At 36.7% G+C, this 18,736-nt stretch overlaps 1 protein-coding gene and 1 long non-coding RNA gene across 8 annotated transcripts; one reads left to right on the top strand and one right to left on the bottom strand.

The window, feature by feature from the left end:
- Positions 1–10,636: 10,636 nt before the first annotated feature.
- Positions 10,637–16,783, bottom strand: LOC117609759 (uncharacterized). 7 transcript variants are annotated; one of them, XM_034336414.2, is made up of 7 exons: positions 16,586–16,783; positions 16,210–16,419; positions 15,763–15,973; positions 15,583–15,621; positions 15,385–15,501; positions 15,118–15,309; positions 10,637–11,029 (listed from the first exon to the last, which is right to left on the bottom strand). In XM_034336414.2, the coding sequence occupies exons 2-7, from the start codon at positions 16,363–16,365 to the stop codon at positions 10,929–10,931; spliced, it is 816 nt and encodes a 271-aa protein (XP_034192305.1). In that variant the 5' UTR covers positions 16,366–16,419; positions 16,586–16,783; the 3' UTR covers positions 10,637–10,928. The 7 variants fall into 7 exon arrangements, with proteins under 7 accessions (XP_034192305.1, XP_034192302.2, XP_034192301.2 ...); XM_034336411.2 differs by lacking the exon at positions 10,637–11,029 and adding an exon at positions 13,350–13,706 and having other exon boundaries at positions 16,503–16,783; XM_034336410.2 differs by lacking the exon at positions 10,637–11,029 and adding an exon at positions 13,350–13,706.
- LOC117609761 (uncharacterized) lies at positions 11,200–14,246 on the top strand. The gene is made up of 2 exons (XR_013062334.1): positions 11,200–11,504; positions 11,933–14,246. It is a non-coding gene; the product is annotated as an uncharacterized LOC117609761 (long non-coding RNA).
- Positions 16,784–18,736: the final 1,953 nt, after the last annotated feature.

The following is an 18,736-nucleotide window of genomic DNA, read 5'->3' as shown; positions in this document are numbered from 1 at the left end:
TGGTCTGAATGATCTAGTCTGATCGAGATACTTTCGGTTTCGTACTATATTGATAAGTCGATGAACCGTTTAGATGTACTGATAAGAACTGCGCCTTATGAGAACTTCTTACGAGAACTATTGGTAAAAACTGACTGACTGCGGGCGGGCCCGGTCGCGTTATTTTATATTGATGAATGAGGTCGACATTTGATTTGGCAATTCGGGTGAACCACCTCGTTCGGATCGTCAGCGTTCTCGCCGTACAACGACCCGGCTGAGTTGCTCACTCAGAATTTGCGGAACGATGAATTTAGAAGTTTCAAGAATGCGTCGCAGGACGTGACAATACATATATTGTACTGATTTTAATTGTGAAATCAATCACAAAATTAAGGAAACTTATGTTTATTTATATGCATATAGAATGCGTCACAGGACGTGACACTACTGTTAAGCATTATTCTAATCGTTGTAGTCCGCCCCTGTTTACTCGCGTTTGTGAAAACCGAGAAGGATTAGATTCTTGCTTCGCGGAATCGAAACTAAATTGTATTTATTCAACTCATTTAAAACTTGCAACCTAGAGTTTAATTCATTGAACACCGCGACAATTACACACAACAATTGTAAGGTCCCGGAATAGAGAATAAACTCACATTATTTTAACTTACATACTATTGTTCAATTATATTTACTATCCAGAAACCCACTAAGGTGTACCTTTACCGCTCGAGGCACATCAATCAAGTTACGAGACCTAATACTAACGTTTCCTGCGGCTCCCTACGTTAGCCATACGTAGGTTCGTCCACTATAACCAACCTCCTGGAGCTCCCTACGTTAGCCATACGTAGGTTCGTCTCCACGTCTACTTCCTTAGGCTCCCGGTGTTAATAACAACACTGGTCAAACCATTAACAAATACCATAACCGAAATTTAGCCCCGGCTACGCAGCCGCCCCCTCCGGCTCGTAACAACCCCTTTTTTAACTAGTAGATAGATAGCTTTATTTCTTGCCTTTCGGCTTTGAAAGGGGGTTTGGCACGTGGGTACGCCTACAATATTTTATAAATTATGTACATTAAGGTAACACAGTATCGTCCGTGAGCTTCAGGTCTTCTGTCTCTAATCTATCTCCTTCCTTCTTCGAATTATTTCCCTCATCCATTTTCTGCCCAGCTCTTGATCCTACAAAATATTCCACCTTGTTAATTCATTATCCCTTTCCACTTCCCTACATTCTTCTAACAAGTGTTCTATTGTCTCCTCTCCTAGTCCACACATTCTACAGACGTTGTCCTCTTTCTTTTTCCAGTATCTATTGCCTCTTTCTTCATTCCCACTGGTCCCTTCCTTTGTATTCAGCTTTCAGATAATAAGCTCGGTTTTCCTCCCTTATTCCTCTGTACTTTCCATTATACCTTCCTATTACTATTCTATCATAAAAAAATTGGCACTGTTCTGCTCTGTCTAACTGTGCTAGATTTTCTGCTAGCGTCAGGTCTCTCGTGCATCTAGATTTGACATCCTTTATTTCTATTCCTTTCTCTTCGTAGTATTGTCTTCTCTGTTCTTCCCATTTCGATCTTTTTCTCTCGCATTTTGTATCTACCTCTTTCCAGCATTCCAGTATTATCTTGTTAATTCCTTTCGTCCTTGTTTTTTCTTCGTATCTCACCGTTCCTGCCTGCTTCTATTTTTATTTTGTCCTCCTTTGTTTCATCCATTACTATATATGTTGGTGTATTGATGTCCAATCCTAACACCCATTTTATGTACTTTGTATGTAGTTTTTCAAGTCTCTCAGATTCGCTCCATCCCCATATCTCTGCTGCATACATCATGACGCTTTTCACCAAACTTCTATAGATCTTCATCCTTCTTTCAAAGGCTTTTGAATCTTCTTTCTCTTATTCCCCATGTTTGCTTCATCACTATCATCGCCTTTTTCGCTGTTTCTCTCCAGTGCATCTCCGTTCCTCCATTTTTCTGGAAGTGATACTCTAGGAATTTGAAATCTTTTACTTCTTCTAATTCTTCTTCTCCCCATTTTCATATCTTCTTTTTCTTCTGACTTCTTCCTTTCTTGAAAATTATTATCTTCGACTTTCCAGCGTTTAGCATTAACTCTCTTCTTTCAAAGTATCTTTTCATTCTGTTTATCATTTCCTTTAAGTCCGGCGAATGTTTTGCTAACAGTACGATGTCATCTGCGTACGACAGTGACCAAAACTTCTCTTTTCCGATCACCATTCCTTCTGCTTGTCCTTCTCTCAATTTCTCTACCAGGTCCGCCGTATATAACGAGAATAAGGTAGGCCTTAGGTGCGCATCCTTGCCTTAATCCTTTCGTTGTCCAAAACTTTTTAGATACCCATTAATTCTTATCCTATTCTCTGTTTCTTTGTACATTTCGTTAATTCTCGTTCTTAGAGTGTTACTTATTCCTTTTTCCTCCATAACCTTGTTCAGTTTTTCTCTGTTTACTTCATCGAAAACCGCTGTTAGATCTGCGAAGAAAGTATATAGCTTTCCTCCTTTTTCTTTGATTTCTCTGTTTACCGCATAGTTCAGAATAAAAATGTTGTCCATTGTGCTTCTTCCTTTTCTGAAGCCTGCTTGCGTCTCTGGTATGATTTTCTTTTCCTCTAGTTCTGCACTTAATCTGTTCTCCAGAATCATCGCGTATTTAGCAGCGTTATCCCTCTGTAATTCTTTACATCATACCTGTCTCCCTTCTTAAATATAGGGCTAATTATACCTACTTTCCATCTCCTTGGCATTCCGTCTCCCTTCCATACTTTGTTTATCAGTGTTGTGATTCTGGTGAGTACCTTTCTTCCTCCATGTATCCAGATCTCGTTTTCTAGGCCGTCTTTCCCTGCTGCTTTTCTTTTTTTCAATTTCTTAATTTGCCTCTTCACTTCTTATTCCGTTATAATTTCATTTGTATCCTGCTGTTCCTGTTTCCTCTGATCTCTCTTCTTCTTGGTCCTTTTGTTCTTTTCCTTCTAATAATTCCATGAAATATCTTCTCCAGCCCTGTATGCTTACTTTGGTTGTTGTTTTTATTTTTCTTTTCCTTTCCCGTCTGATATATTTCCATATTTCGTTTGTGTTTTTAATTTGTTCTATTTTTTCTTCTTCTTTCTTCTGTTGTTGGTCCTTCTTCTTCTCACAGAGGTTCTTGAATTCTCTTCTTTTCTGAATATATGTCACCTTTTCCCCTTCCTTTCTTCTCCATTTTCTCAGCTCTTTTCGCGTTTCCCTTTTTCTCTCTGTGCATTCTTTATCCCACCATTTCTTGTACCTTAGTTTCATTTTCATTACCTTTACCACTTTCTTGAGTACCGTACCGTTGATCTTATGTACCATTTCTTCCATCATTTCGTTTGGATCCTCCTTTTCGAATTCAATTTGTTCCACTTCCTCCTGGTAATGTCTCTTTCCTTCCTCCGTCCAAAGCCGTCTCTCCTTCCATATCTCTTCTTCTTGCTTCTCTACGCTAGTTTCTCCATAAATTTCTAATTTCAGTGGTAAATGAAACTTCTGATATCTTCTTTAATTGCTGGGTTTATCAATACATAATCGATTATCGAGTTTCCTTTGCCCCCAATGAAAGTATATTCACCTTCTTCGTCTCCTTCAAAATTACCGTTCATAATTTCCCATCCGTTGTCTTCTACCATTTCTATTAGCCTGGTTCCTTCTGTGTTTTTTATTTTATTTCTCGATTTTCTCGTTTCTTTGCCCTTCCCATCCTCATTGCTAAATGGTCCTTCTAAACCTATTCTTGCATTGAAATTATAAGTCTTTCTTCTTTCATACCTCCGATTGCATCTTTTATATTCTTTCTCGTCTTTTTCATATGTCTGCTGTATACCGTGATTATATATTATCCTTCCCTTCCCTCCATATATTACCTTGTATCTCAATCTTCCTTTCTTGTATCCTGAATTTTCCTCCTGTGTATCTCTTTCTGTTATCCTTTTCTTCACTCCCGTTATGATGCCTCCGCTCGCTCTACCTTTGTTCTTCTCTTTTTCGCCAGTTGACATTCCCAGTTGAAACTGTTCGGCAACCTGTTCTGTAATCCATTCCATTGTTTCTCATCTACCCAAGTTTCAGTTAGTCCGACGAAATCGTATGTCTCCACGTATTCCAAAAATTCCTTGACTTTATTGTACAGACCTGCGACGTTCTAGAAACCTATCGATAATGTCTTATTCTTTATCTGCTACTTAGCTTGTACCTTCCGTTTTCTTTTCTCGTTCTTTTTATTGTTGTAATTTCCCTCTCCTCCCCTGTTCGTCTTTCCAGACGCGGGAGGAGTGGTACTTAGAGCCTTATCTTCTGTCGCGGTCCGTTTTCGCTCGGTGTCTCTCTCTGAAATTAGAGAGTCACCGAACTTTGTCGGCTCCAAAATTTTGCCTCTTCAAGTCCTACTCCCTCTTTCCAATTGAAAAACCTGTCGTTTATCCTTACCTTTCTGTATCCTATTTTCACATGTGCTCCCTGCTCTCTCTCCGCTTTCGCAATTCCTAAGATTGCCTTCTGAGTTTCTCTTTCGTTTTTTGTTAAATCATTATCAATGTATATTTTCTTATCTTTCAATTTGCCCTTCCTCATTATCTCCTTTTTCTGTTGCCAGTTTCTTAACTTTGCTATCAAAATACTCCCTCTCTCTCCCTTTCTCGTCCAGAAAGCATCCTCTATTTCCACCTCCACCTGCAAATTTTCTGATATTACATTTTCTGCTGTATCTTTTGGTGTTTCGCCCCTTGGTAGTTCTTCTCCTTTCAGTGTGATATTGTTTCGTTTCTTCTTTTTTTCTCTTGCCTCCTCTTTTCGCTCTATTCAGTTTATTCTTTCAATTAATTCGTCCGCCTTATCTCTTTTAGTTTCTAGATTTTTAATTCTCTTCTGTATTTCTTCTTTTTCTCGCTCCCCCGCTTCTTACTTTCTTTTCCATTCTTCTTTTAATTCTCTTATTTCCTTATTTATGGATTCGTTTTCTTCCTTAATATCTTGTGTGTCCTTCTTCACTGTCAGTACAAGCTCAGTCAATGCGTCTAACTTGTCCATTTTTATATCTTTAGGTTCGCCTTCTGTTCCTTCGCTTTCTGTTCCTTCCCCTTCCGTAGCTTCGTGCGGTGGTGATCTTCCTACTCTTCTTGGTTTTTGGAAATTTTCTATCAGTTCTTTCTCCACTCTTCTTCTTTCTTCTTCTGCTTCTTCTTCTCTTTTTCTTTTAAAAGAGTTCAGCAGTGATCCTTGGCTGACCGACCTATACTTCCCAAACTGTTCAGCTAAAGTCGGCCTTCCTCTTTTTCCGGAATCCTTTGGGCTCTCCGTCTCTCCTGTCTTACTCATCTATGTTTTTCTCTCTCTGTGTTCGCTTCTATGCCTATGCTTCACTACGTGGCTGCGCCAGACTTGACGCGGCCGCTCTGGTCTGCCTCTAGATGTCGCTGCCTTCGTTTTTCTTTATCTTATCAGTTTATCATCCAATCGATCTACTGTTATCGACGTATTATTCCACGTAGCTTATTAGTCAATCTAACCTCTTACCTCTTTCGCCAGTTTCATTTCTTTTAAGTAACTTGTTTCTGTGTACCTTTTTGATGCCGTTATTCACCTGTGTTCTTTGGCTTTTTCTCTTTCCAGCGGTATTTTTTGCACCTCTATCCGTTAAGAATTTCCTTCGGAATTGATTGATTTTATTTCACTTCTCTCCGACACGTACTGTCTCTATAACTATCGTCACGTGACCCTCCCTTTTCTAACATATATATAAACCCGTTCGTACTAACACTCTGGGGCAGTACCAAAGTTGATCTAATGTTGAGCACGTCGTGTACGATCGTGAGCTGGTTGCTACTGTGTGAGATCGGGTTGAAGTCCCCTTCAAGCAAAGTTTAACCTTATAGAATCCGCGAGTCTGTGTTTCTATTTGGCATTTTAATCAACCACACACCCTCGCATTGCCAATGCGTCGAAACCGAGCACCAGCGAAAATAGGTAATATACACATTACACACCTATAAAGGTGTGTATCGTGACAAGAACAATTATAATAGTCTGAGATTGTAAAATATACATTACTGTATCAAACCCACATTAGCATTCTTCTTCAAACCCGGTGAAACCAGTGACAGTTCCCACAACAATACAATCTAACCGCTCGGATTGTATTGCCAAATTTAGAGAGACCGCCGACTAGCCTCCAACAACTGGAGTCGGCATTACAATAGATATGGCACGAAATTCCTCAAGATGCAATAAGATCCTGAATCAATATGCAGGAACGTCTTGAGGAAGTTAATCAAAGACGAGGCGGGAACACACACTATTAAATGTTACACACGCACATACAGACGCACACGCATATACACACGGACACGCACACACACGCACACACTTGTAACACTCATAACTCCGCCCAAAAAAATTGTAGAGACTTCAATTTTTTTTTAATTTCTGCAGAATAGTTTATACTCTGCGACAATTTTTGTGAAATTTGCGGGAAAAATTCATTGCACCCCGTGGAACGCGTCAAAGTGTGCAAACTTTTTAAAACAAAACATCACCTCATTTTAAAGGAGATGGCGGGGAGGGGGAAGGAGAAAATCAAAATATGACAAATTCTGTTGAAAGTGGAGACTTCGAGCTTTAAGATAAAAAACAAATTTATCTGATACAGTCATTTTTCGCGGAGTTATGATTATTTAAATTTGAGTGAAATTTTGATAAAAATGTATGTTGCGCTAATTTTGTTGCTCAGTATATATTGATGTCGGTCGCCGTGTTGCTGCCTGCAAAAACAGTAGAAAAGCAGCGATCCCATACTAATGCGTACGTTGTCACGGACACACACGTATGGCCAGAATCCAATATGTTAGTTTCGCCAGTTTTTCGAAAATATCTCGAAAACTAAGGCCGAGCGGCGGTTATGTGTGTAGGAAAAACTTGTTCAAAATGTTCACATGTTTAAAGGGTATAGCAGGATAAGATGGTCAAAAATGCCCTTGAACCGATTTTACTTCGCAATGCACCATTCGATAGCTTATCCCAAAAAACCATGGTACACCAAGTTTCAACCCTGTACCTCAACCGGGAGAGTAGTTACAGGGTAAGAAAGAAAAAGTAGTATTTGCCATATATCTCCTATTTAACATTATGAAAAAATCGGAAAAAATTCTAAAATGTTCTAGACATGCTTCTTTATGATTGTGAATTTTTTCAGATTTTTCGGTTGCAAATCCTAGGCGTGAAGAATCAAAAACGCAAAAAAAAGTCGAAAAATTGAGATTTCGGATAGAAGCTTTCGAGCGACTAGATTTTTACTTTCACAGTAGTTAGATATTAGCATGACTATTATCTCGAATTTTTTTCAGATTTTTAGGTGTAGTGCAGCGTACTTACAAAAATCAAAAACCGTTATTTTCGGATTTCTTATATATCAATGGATTTGGAATAAAATGCTCTACATTTTTGTTCATTACATAAATTTAAATAAGTTGTAAAATAATGTTATAAACTTTTTTTTGTTATAAACAAATGGTATTTTCGACAATCTGTTAACGCCATATTATTGTACATAAAAAACCATTAAATCCGCCCATTAGAAGTTTTCACGTATCTTCTTTGGTTTTGGAGATAGCAGTTTCAAGTCGAAACTTTGAGGGGTGGTTTCACCCCTTAAAGTCGCGTCTCAGCCAATATAAAAAAATACGTGTCCCTTATTTTTACCTGCTTAACAAATGTACAAAGTTTCATCAAAATCGAAGGGGGACACTTCGCGGCCTTTCCTTGTTAGTCCGCGCCATTTATCCAGTTAGTTACACTTTGTTATAATTATAAACACTTATATTTAATTCTTAGTTATTGTACAGTTTTACGTGTTCATTGTGAACTTTTGTGTGTCAGCTCAGAACTCGTTTATGAACTGTTGTAAATACCTTCGCTTGTAAATATCATTGTGTTCAATAAATTAAGTGTTGTTACTGTTACACGCTCGTGTCTCACTCAGCCCGCTCTGACCACGCAAAAACTCGAACAATCTACAAAGGAATTTGAGTGAATGCTTACGACTGTTACACCTAGGCTCTTCATTCTCCTCACCCAAATCATACAATACCGGTACGGCATCCTTCTTCAATTTCAGTTGCACCACCTTGTCTTTTTCGGCAAAATGCCTTGAACAAATATACCGGTGTTTCAATTGGAGATCAGTTAAATGCGCGAAATCGTCGTTTCCATTATTCACGATCCACTGTATTACCCGATCATTGTCTGCAACTGGGACGCGACGTAACACCTCAACCGCGATAAACACATTTTTCATATCTAGCGCGCGTATCACGAAATACCATTTTTTGAACACTGAAAGCGGTTACAAATTTGTATATTACACGTTTGCACCGCTTGCATAAGTTCTTTAGACTGACGTGAACTGGAAGAACGTAACGCTAGAAACAAATAAACATAAACTTCTTACATTGTTAGAAAAGGACAGCGAATGGAAAAAGGACTGCGGATTGTTACGATCGCGGATTCTCTTCGTTTTTCATTCGCCATCCTTCCCCGTGTTCGATACTTATTATCGTCAACTTGTAAATATAGTCCAAATTATATCGCGTTTGATATCATTTTAATCAGAAAAATGTTACAAATATCCTGGTAAAAGATTTATAAGATTTAAGTATTAAGATTTCAATTTGTACGGGAGTAGTGACTGTGACAGAGAGAGAGGGATTGAACGAGAGAGAGAAATGGCGAGAGTATGAAATGACGAATGGGCGAGTGAATGTATTTCAAATGAAGCGAGTGATAGGTTGGACGAGGAGAGAGCGAGAAGGAATGAGTGAGCATTATACTTTTGAATAAACTTTATTTTTCTTTGAATTCAACTAAAGACTACAACATATTGAAATCTGTAAAGTTTGACTTTTACGTTCATATATATATAAGGAGTTGATGAGTCTAGTGCTGCTGTTTGCAGAAACAGTAAGCAAGCGGCCGTCGCACTTGTTGCTACAGACGCATAGAGGCAGAATTCACTGTAGTAGAAACTCGTCAAAGAAGTAAAAAGTAGTAATTTCGTCCAAAAATATCGCTTTTTTTCGGACACATAATGTATAATATGTATTTTTAATTGCTTTTGTTCATTTCTTAGAATTGCTTAATAAATTTCCTAATATATCAATAATATTCATTTTTAATTGAGTTTTAATAGACATTTTTTGAAGTCTCGTATGTGCAGCTGTAAACAGAGCCATTACGTTCCCTAGACTCTCGTTTCTAAACAGAAATGTGCTGTCACAGAATTCAATGTGTTACTATCGAAAATTTTTCACGAATATCTCGGATACTAACTAAGCAGGGCCGCCGTTTATATGTACAAGGAAAAATTGTTCAAAATATCGATTTCTATAACATATCCAAAACTCATCTAAATCGAAGAGGAGGTAATTGTAATGCAGGTTCACCGAATTTTGTAACATCTAAACATTTGTAAAGTACAATTACGAATTAATTAAGAATAAGAAATAAAATTGTTCCTGTGGGATTCGAACTCGATCTTCTGGTTGTGACTGTCAGATTACTCGGGACTCGCGTCAGAATACGTGAATTGTTGGTGGAAAGCACCGAAGCGGCAGCGTACACGGATGAAAGCAGATATATGATTGTGTGAAGTGCGAACACCAATTGCCATGCATATGGAAACAGATGTGGCAACACTGCAAACGTACTATACCTCTCCACTTGGGGGGACCCTCCTAGGCGAACCGACACGCTTGACCAGGAAGCCGTGTAATATGATCCGAACCGTAATATCGGTGTGACTAATAGTAATTCAACGATGAAACTTTTTTATTTTTAACTTTATTCCATGTTTGATTGTGAGTCGAGCAACACACGGTGCGATTGATAGCAAAAGTTGTAAAAGTTGTAAGTCGCGGTATTTTCAGTGTTAGATTTGTATTCCACGAAAAAATAAATATCTAAAATTACCACAATAGTATATACAAATTTGTCTATTGCTTGACATAGTCTGCGACCTTTCAGAATATTCGGGGTCTGTTTTCTGTTATAAAGTCTTGCCATAAAACTTTGAAAAAGAAAGGACAGTCAATGATAGACCATGATGGGGTATGTGCGGACAATGAAGCACTCAGGATTTATTCTTGGAGGGAGCTAAGTTGAACGAATAAAAATATTTTTAATACAAAAAACAGTGATATTAATATGTTACATAAACAGTAACACTACTTTAATTAGGAACAGATTTTGGAAAATTTTCTGTTGTTCTCCTTCCTTTTTCTTTGAGGGATGCTAGAGCCCCTTAGCCCCCCTTGAGTGCGCCACTGTCAGCGCGGGTATGCAAGGACGCAAGCTTTTAAACGATTGGGACGTTCGACTCTGTTCACCACATGGCAGAATAAGGGAATACTAGTATGTCATTCTCTGTTAAAAATGCCTACTTCCGCTACCTGTGAGAAAGGTAAAAATGCCCACCTGTTAACAGTCTGCTAAGAGACGAGTCTCTGTTAACAGTTAAATGATATTTTTGGTTCAAGAATCATTTTATAAATATAACAGTAATTTTCGAATTATTTTTTATTCAATTCTTCTATTTTTTTCAGAATGTTACGTACCAAATATTCTTATTTTTCATATATTTATGTAGTATCGTTTATTACAATAAAAATGTAATCCAATTATAAGGTTAAATATAATTGTTTTCCAAGCAGCACCGACGAGATAATTATTGTACTGTGGCAAAGCTAAATCATCTCGTTGGTGGTATAACAGTTTTTTTCGGCGGTACACTGGGTAATATCACTATTCTACATTATCCATCATTCCTATTTACCGATCGTACCCCAGGCCCACTGGGCCCACTTGGCGTGCCGAACTTTAACACAGGGGTTGGCAGTCTTTAACAGTATCTCGTCGATGCCTTGGGATACCGGGTACTCCAATAATGACGCCCCATCGGTAACAAAGGCATGTTGTAGTCACTGCATAGTGTCCGTTCGTCTAGTGAAAAAGCACTGACTTTGGAGTTCAAGTTTAACCGCAGCAAATATCATAAATGTAATTATTTAATAAAAGCATTAAAATAATTATCATAATCATCTGATGAAAGCTTTAGAATATTCAATAATTTAGAATTTCAATAATTTATTTGAAATTACAAAATACACTAGACCAGTGGTCGGCAAACCGTGGCTCGCGAGCCACATGTGGCTCTTTGGCCCCTCGAGTGTGGCTCTTCTGCAAATGACCACGTGCAGGCGCTAATGGTGGTTAATATCGCGTATACGCTATGTCAGCTCTCACTTGGTGCTTCAAATATCGCGCCGCGCAGTAAAATCTCTCTAGTTCTTCGTTTGTTTCCCTGCTGACAGTGTTCGTCGGTTTTGTCCTACACCTATGTATTTCTTATTCGACGCCTATGTTTTGTTTATTCGAGTCAGTCACGCGACACACGTCGCGGCATCTTTGATGAGAGGTAGAGTTTGGTAGTTCATAATAAAGCACTGTAACTTTTTTAATATTAATTCTTTTTACCTACGGATTTTTTAAACATATTGGCCAAACTCTTCTGATCAAAATGAAACCAAACACGACATAACTTGGAGCATTTTTACTTTATTTTATGTACAACGGAACATCCAGTGCGAATTTTTTTTTTCGTCCATATAGTCCAAATTTTGTCATATCTGGTCTCATTTTAATCAGAAAAATTGTACCAATATGCAACACAATTTGCATCTAGAAAATTCTGAAAATAAGAAAGTTAAACTGTTGTTAATTTATTGTCTGCTACTGCTCTCGTGCTATTCTTCTCTTTTACGACTTGTCGCCGGGGATTAAAAGCAGCCGCGAAGCTCGAAAAATCGTGTCTATCCTGCCTACATGTCCATTTTCGTTTCTCAGCTTACGAACAACTAGAGAGATTTTATTGTACACTCGATAGCGCCAGCTGGACACATCGCGTTAGTTCACGCAAGGTTTTGTAGCGTTCCATACAATTGTCAGTGCTAGTTGCATACTCGAAGTATAAAGTTAGTTGTATTTTTCAAGCAAGTTGCAAATTCTACAGGTGCTACCCATTTGACATGGCTACAAAGAGGAAGCAAATAAAAATGAAGGACAGGAACCGTGAATTTCAAGTTGAATGGAACGAGACTTTTGCGTTTATTAAAAACTTAAATGGCGTTCCGACCTGTCTTATTTGTAAAAAAAAATTGGCGCATAATAAGAAGTCAAATTTGGAGAGACACTTTATAACTAAACACGAGTCATTTATCACTAAATATCCTGTCGGTGATGCAAGGAACAAAGCAATTGAGAAACTTCTAAAAAGTCAAGAAAAATCAAGTTCTGTATTTAAGCAATTGAGGAACTTCTAAAAAGTGAAGAAAAATCAAGTTCTGTATTTAATGTAGACGTTACATTTCATCTAAATCAGCTTAATCGTAAACTACAGGGGAAAGGAAATACAATTTTTTCGATGTTAGAAGAAGTTATTTCATTCGAAAACAAATTATCCCTTTTTGCTCAAGGTTTTGAAAGGGAAACTTTGATTCATTTTCCAAGCCTGCGGAAACATCACCAAGAAAATAATTCTGATATTGATATTTGCTATTTCAAAATAACAATCTTAAATATGAGGGAGGCTTTTCTGAGTAGGTTTCAGGAATTCAGAAACAGCAAAGCGACGTTAGCCTTTGTTAAAAATCCTCTTAATGCTATTGTAACAGAATTAAACTTTTCTCCCTTTGATGTTGACATTGGCAACTTTGAAATGCAATTGCTGGATTTAAAAAACAAAGAATTATGGAGCTCTAAATTTGAACGTCTTTGTGCTGATTTGGAAATATTAGAGAAAAACAAATGTGAACTTAGTTCACAGCAGAAGTGGTCTGCTTTGAGAGACCGGGAGAAGGAAGATATGATAATTTTTAACACCTGGAACAGTATTCCTGACTCATTTGATCAGTTGAAAAAACTAGCGTTTGATGTTCTTTCTCTTTTCGGTTCTACATATTCATGCGAACAATCTTTCTCGAACATGAACCTCATCAAGAGTAAATTAAGAAGTCGACTTACTGATGAGAACCTGGAATCGTGCCTAAAATTAAAAACAACAACATACAAACCTAACTTACCCAAACTTTCGAAGGAGATGCAAGGCCATTGTTCACATTAAGTGTTGTCACTGTCAGTCATTGTCATAATTTAATTTTATGGATACCTTACTTACAATTTAATTTCTATGAATAAATAAGATCATTATTAAGCATGATATCAAGTTTTATTCAGTGTACTTATAATTTAATTAAGATTCAAAACTTCAACTAAAGTTTATTAAGTTAATAAACAGAGTACCTACCTATATAGCTTAAGTTTAAGAAATTAGACCCTGAATAGAAATCTCAATCGTTGTATTTTTGACATTTGGCTCTGTTAACTAATGAGTTTGTCGACCACTGGCCTAGAAATATACTAATTACCAAAAGTAGGGATCGGCAGACCGCCGATCGCGAGCCGCATGTGGCCCTTAGCATATGGCTCTTCATTTTGGGTTATGACTGCCACCGGTGGGGGGGGGGGGGGTATCCATATGTATATATATGGCTCTTTGATACCTTCGTTATCCTGTTTTCCTCGACAATTTGGCTCTTCTCTCTCAAAAGTTTGCCGACCCCTGCACTAGACGAACGGACACTATGATTGATATTTACATACAGCTGATATATACTAGAATAGATATTTCTGGGCCACCATGTAGTGGAACCACTCGGTTCCCCGTGTCTAAACAAAAGATAAGCGGTCGGCTACCGCTCACCAATACGAACGCCGAGCGCTCTCACCGACGCGACGCACAGTGGGACAAAACGGCTTTCGGCGATCAAAAGTCGATTTTCGTGAATTCGAAAATTGAAAAACTATTTGCGTACATGGATAGAGAATAAACTGTAGTTTAACGTAGTGTAATCTGTTTTTTTATATTTGCTTCCGGTTTTCTGTGGTTTCGCACTCAAAGTCAGTAGAAATTCGTCAGCACGAAACGCTGATGATATTACCCGTAACTTCAATGTACGAATTTAAAAAACTTTACTCGGAAAGATAAAATTCAAATGAATTATAAAGTTTACTAGATTAGTATAGATTCTATTCAGTGCATAAAGTAAGTTAAAATGTTAACAACTTTTTAAATAATAGGATCTGATTGAAACGAAGTACATTTAACTAAAATCTTAACTTTGTGTTTGATTTTAAAAAAATGCCGCAACTTGCGTGGGATTTGATTATTACTGTAGTAAAGAGTGAACCTTCCTCTATCAGAATCAAAAAAAATTGGTTGCCCCTACTTGCCCCCGTTCAAGAAAATGGCGATTGAATGAAATTACACCCATCTTGGCAAAAAAAACAGTACCAGATACGATTATTAATCAGTTAACTGCATTCCACGTGTATATTCGTCATCCAAAACTTTATTTCGTCCTTGCAATATGCCATAATAATCTTTCATAATTGTCGAAATTGTTTTCACGAATGATTTGGTATAGATCATAATAAATATAAATAAATATATTATAATAACACATGTCTTGGCATTTTTTAATTATTAAATCCGTTTCTCTTATAGTTATTAACAGTTTTGAATCAAATTTTTGTTAAATAACATAAAATATGTCTAACAAGTGAAGGATATTGAACGCGTTACATTTTATACGTGAATATTTTGACACCCTGTAGTTCAGTATGATTTATATTGGTACAACTTAAGTACCATAATATAGGCAAAAACTTCCCAAAATTTCATTAAAATATTTCCAATAGAACCGAAGTTACAGATTTTTGATCGCCGAAGCCGTTTTGACCCACTATGCGACGCTCGCGCATAGGCCGAATTCCCTGCAGTAATACCAAAAGCTTTTCGCAAATATCTTCAAAACTAAATAATTACGATTTAAATATTGAATTATGTAAAAACAGTGTCACAAGAAGCTTCTAAAATTTAAATCTTTTATAAAATATAAATTTATACTTTTATTTAAATACTTTGTTTAAATAATTTTTGTACACTTTACATGTACTTTAAAATCACTTACTATGTAATTTTTCAATACAAACACTGAGTTGTTGAAGGCGATGCAACAAATGATGCATATTAGCACTTGAATGTCGAAGACCTGACTGTTCCCCTCCAATATCTTGTCTCTGTACTAATTCAAAGTGAAGCCTAGCCAGTCGTTCTTGTTGTTCTCGTATTTCTGTCATCTGTTCCATACTACAATCTTTTCCTGAATTGAATTTTTTTTATTTTAGAATCCAGTTGTTATTATAATACATGTGGCATAAAAATACATTTAGCGTACCAAATGCTCGTAAATTGCCACTATGAAAATCTTCCAACAGTTGTAATAAAGCTTGTTCCATGTGGCGGACATCAGGAACCTCTGACAAAAAGCAATGATGTTTGCATGGCGTCAAGGCTTTATTTTATGACACCAAAACAACCAAAAAATGTAATAAAAACATAAAAATTATAATTTATCAGAAGATAATATACTAACAATAATAATAGTGACTATACATCTGTGATGACAGAGTAGCTGTAATAAGAATTGAACAGGTATGATTCTCTATGAAAATAAAGTTATGATAAAAAAGGTTTGTATGTGAGATTTCACTTTTCAAGAACAAGAATATTTTAAATAAAATTTTGAAAATATTGTTGCAACACATAAAATTACCTTTGTGTTGACGATTCAGTTTTGATAGCTCTGGTCGACTTGGTTTTTGTTTTTCTTTTTCATTCATGAAAATTAAACGTGATTGATTTCCATGATTTGAGAGGTTCACAGCACGGCCAGAAATCATAGATCCTTGACTTGTTGCTTGACCAGAACTTCCTTTACTAACCATAGGCGATGTTTGTACATTAGGTTCCCATAATACTTGTTGCTAAAATAACATACATTTTTTCTTAGAAACTGTTTCTTTTTTTACATATATAGAGTATTCTTTTTTTATTCTTATCTTTATTGTCACTTTTCAAAATTCATATTATTATTTTTTATTTAAACTAATATAAGTCTTAAATTCATATGCTTTAAAATTAAAAATATTGTTTTTAAAATTTCATTATAAACCATTTATATCATATCAACAAAGTTGAATAAATAATATTTAATTCATACCGATACGTGAGAACTATGAGTATCATTTTTATTTGGATGATAACATTTTGCTGGAGTAGAAGGCGGAGTAGCTTCTCCACCTTGACTTAATGGTTCCTCACATTCTTCTTCCTGTACTAGTTGTTGTAATTCGCCACACCCAGACTTTTCAGTCATTTTAATAATTTATTACTCTAATAATAAATATCTACTAACTGCATTTGTTTTAAACTGAAATAATTTGTTTTAAATATACAATTGCGAGTGTTATTCTTTATGATTATCATTAAAATTTGAACATAGTATATCCATACTTATGATTGTCATTGTAATGTATTGTTTTTTATAGAATTAATATTGGAAGTTATAGCATAACCTTTCCAATGTATTTACTTACACACTTTGCCACATACGCATTACTACATTTGTATGTATATACACAAATACACATTCCATAGAACCAATTTGAAAAAAACACCGTTTGGTTCCTTGAACTTTGACCTGTAGAATGTTTTTGAAAATTAACGAGTGATTCCAAGAACAAGAGAGACAAAAGTAAGGTTGGTACGACACAGGCCGCTCGGTTCCATGCAATAAATATATGTAAAATTGTAGCAGTGACTACAGATCCACCTACATGAAGATAGCCGGAAGAAATAATAAAATATAATTATTTTTAATTTTTCTTAGTGTATTTCGTTTGTAAATCGGTTGTGATTGATTGTGAGTCTATTTTTAACGTTTGTGATAATTTAGTTCTTTTGTGATTAGCAATTTTATTTCAGTTGTTGCGTGTCCGTTCGCGGAAAATAGGGATATTTGGGGAAATTAAGGCACATGTCGTTCGCAAGGCACGAAAATGAAAATAATAAACTATTATTATTGTTTACTGTGCTTTAATATTTTAAACCTTTATTTAGGCTGACTTGTAACTTTGTGTTTATAATGCGTTAAATTTAGAGCATGAGAATGATCTGTCTATTCTGACTGACAAAATCATTCTGCCGGTTCTGCGCTTGGCGGAGGAGATCTTCGCGCGTTGTCCGTCGATGCCCCTTCCTTCGTGGATCCTGGATCCTCCCTCAGGATCATCCCTCGTCCAATGGTGGAGGAGTCCACCCCGTCTCGTGTGGGTCCCTTCTCCTGGCTGTGGTCCATCTTCAGGCGCGTGGAAGTGGATGCGCTCCGCCAAGACGCTAGAACGTTGCAGCGCACATGTGCTACGAGAAAGCGTGGGACCCAGAGAAAATAGGAAACGACAAGACCTTGTACTTCTTGCCAAAGGCAACTCTCGAGGAAATTTACGACCCTCTTAGAGTGTATGAAAAGACAGGATATCGGAAAAGACTTCGTAGCTTTTAAGGACCGTTCGTGACTTGGTCGAAAACAACGAATTGGCTATGGTCTATCATAAATTAGTCGTTCAGGAATTTTAGAAGTGAAACTATTCCGTTCTCTGGATTTCCGGCCTTCTCTCAGCTCGATCACCCACGTCGAGGGGATTACAATTTAGGCTTTGTTTATTTTATATATGAGTGTACACGCAGAAATGGTTTAAACTCCGCTCTTAATTTATAACCATCGATACAAAAGGACACAAAAGGTCCTCAAAGAACATTCGAGACATATCGATACAATAGACTATCGATAAATATTCCCATGGAAGTGTCGCCATACCACTCTAAACATATTCACGTGATAACGTTTCACGTTACATTATAATAAACAGATTTTGTGATAACTGATAACTGTAATTGATTGGAAATCGTTTGCGATTTACAAATATATCATTTTCATTGTTTGCGAGTGAATAATTTCTTAATTATCTACAAGTTTGTTTTATAATAAATAATTGTAGTGCGCATGCGCAAAATATACTCGGGATTCTTGCCAACAAAGAGCGTATCGGCGCGTTACTGTTGCGATCCTCGCTGGTTTAATGGAATATAGATGCGAAACGTATTATGAACCAGGCTGTATAAATTATGAACTAGGTTGTAAGGAAAGTTGAATGTGGTGGCTGAAGTGCGTCAAATTTAAATTGTAAACGAAGAACAGTATTTTGTTATAAAGGACTCCTTATTATACAGCTCGATCAGTAGAAGAGAATCGGTTTTTCGTTATCAAATGTTAGTCATGGATAGAATTAATGAGCGTTGCTAACGATGATTTACTTAGGGATTTTTTTAATCTAAGGAACGTGGGTAAGCCGCCCGTGGAGCGCTAAAGCACTCTGCTCACGTGAATTATGTAAAAGAAAAGAAAACTAATTTTTAACTATTTAAAATGAACTAAACTTTTAATAACGATTAACTTTAAGTTTAATGTATTGGAACAAGAACAATAAATTGGATTGAAAATGTTTTACACGAGTACTTCTCTTGAGCGTTTACAAAGAACAAAGGACAAAAGATTAAGGACAGCGATTCCGCAAGTATACAGCTCCTGATCACTAAGGGCCGTATTCAGAGTCGCAACTTAAGCAAGGACTTAAGACGTTCTTGACTAAGATCGTCTTATTCGAATAAGCAATGCTTAAGTCGCTATG

Source organism: Osmia lignaria, chromosome 7, assembly GCF_051020975.1.
Source record: "Osmia lignaria lignaria isolate PbOS001 chromosome 7, iyOsmLign1, whole genome shotgun sequence".
Classification (NCBI taxonomy): Eukaryota; Metazoa; Arthropoda; class Insecta; order Hymenoptera; family Megachilidae; genus Osmia; species Osmia lignaria.
The sequence above is the reverse complement of the archived record's forward strand: the minus strand, read 5'-3'. Positions and strand labels throughout refer to the sequence as shown.

Bases quoted from the DNA above. Each gene is read 5' to 3' on its own strand.
- LOC117609759 (XM_034336411.2), bottom strand. From the start codon at position 16,365: ATGACTGAAAAGTCTGGGTGTGGCGAATTACAACAACTAGTACAGGAA. The intron at 15,974-16,209 runs GTATGAATTAAA...ATGTTATTTTAG, and splicing joins CTCATAGTTCTCACGTATCG to CAACAAGTATTATGGGAACC. The intron at 15,310-15,384 runs GTACGCTAAATG...AATTCAATTCAG, and splicing joins TGGCAATTTACGAGCATTTG to GAAAAGATTGTAGTATGGAA.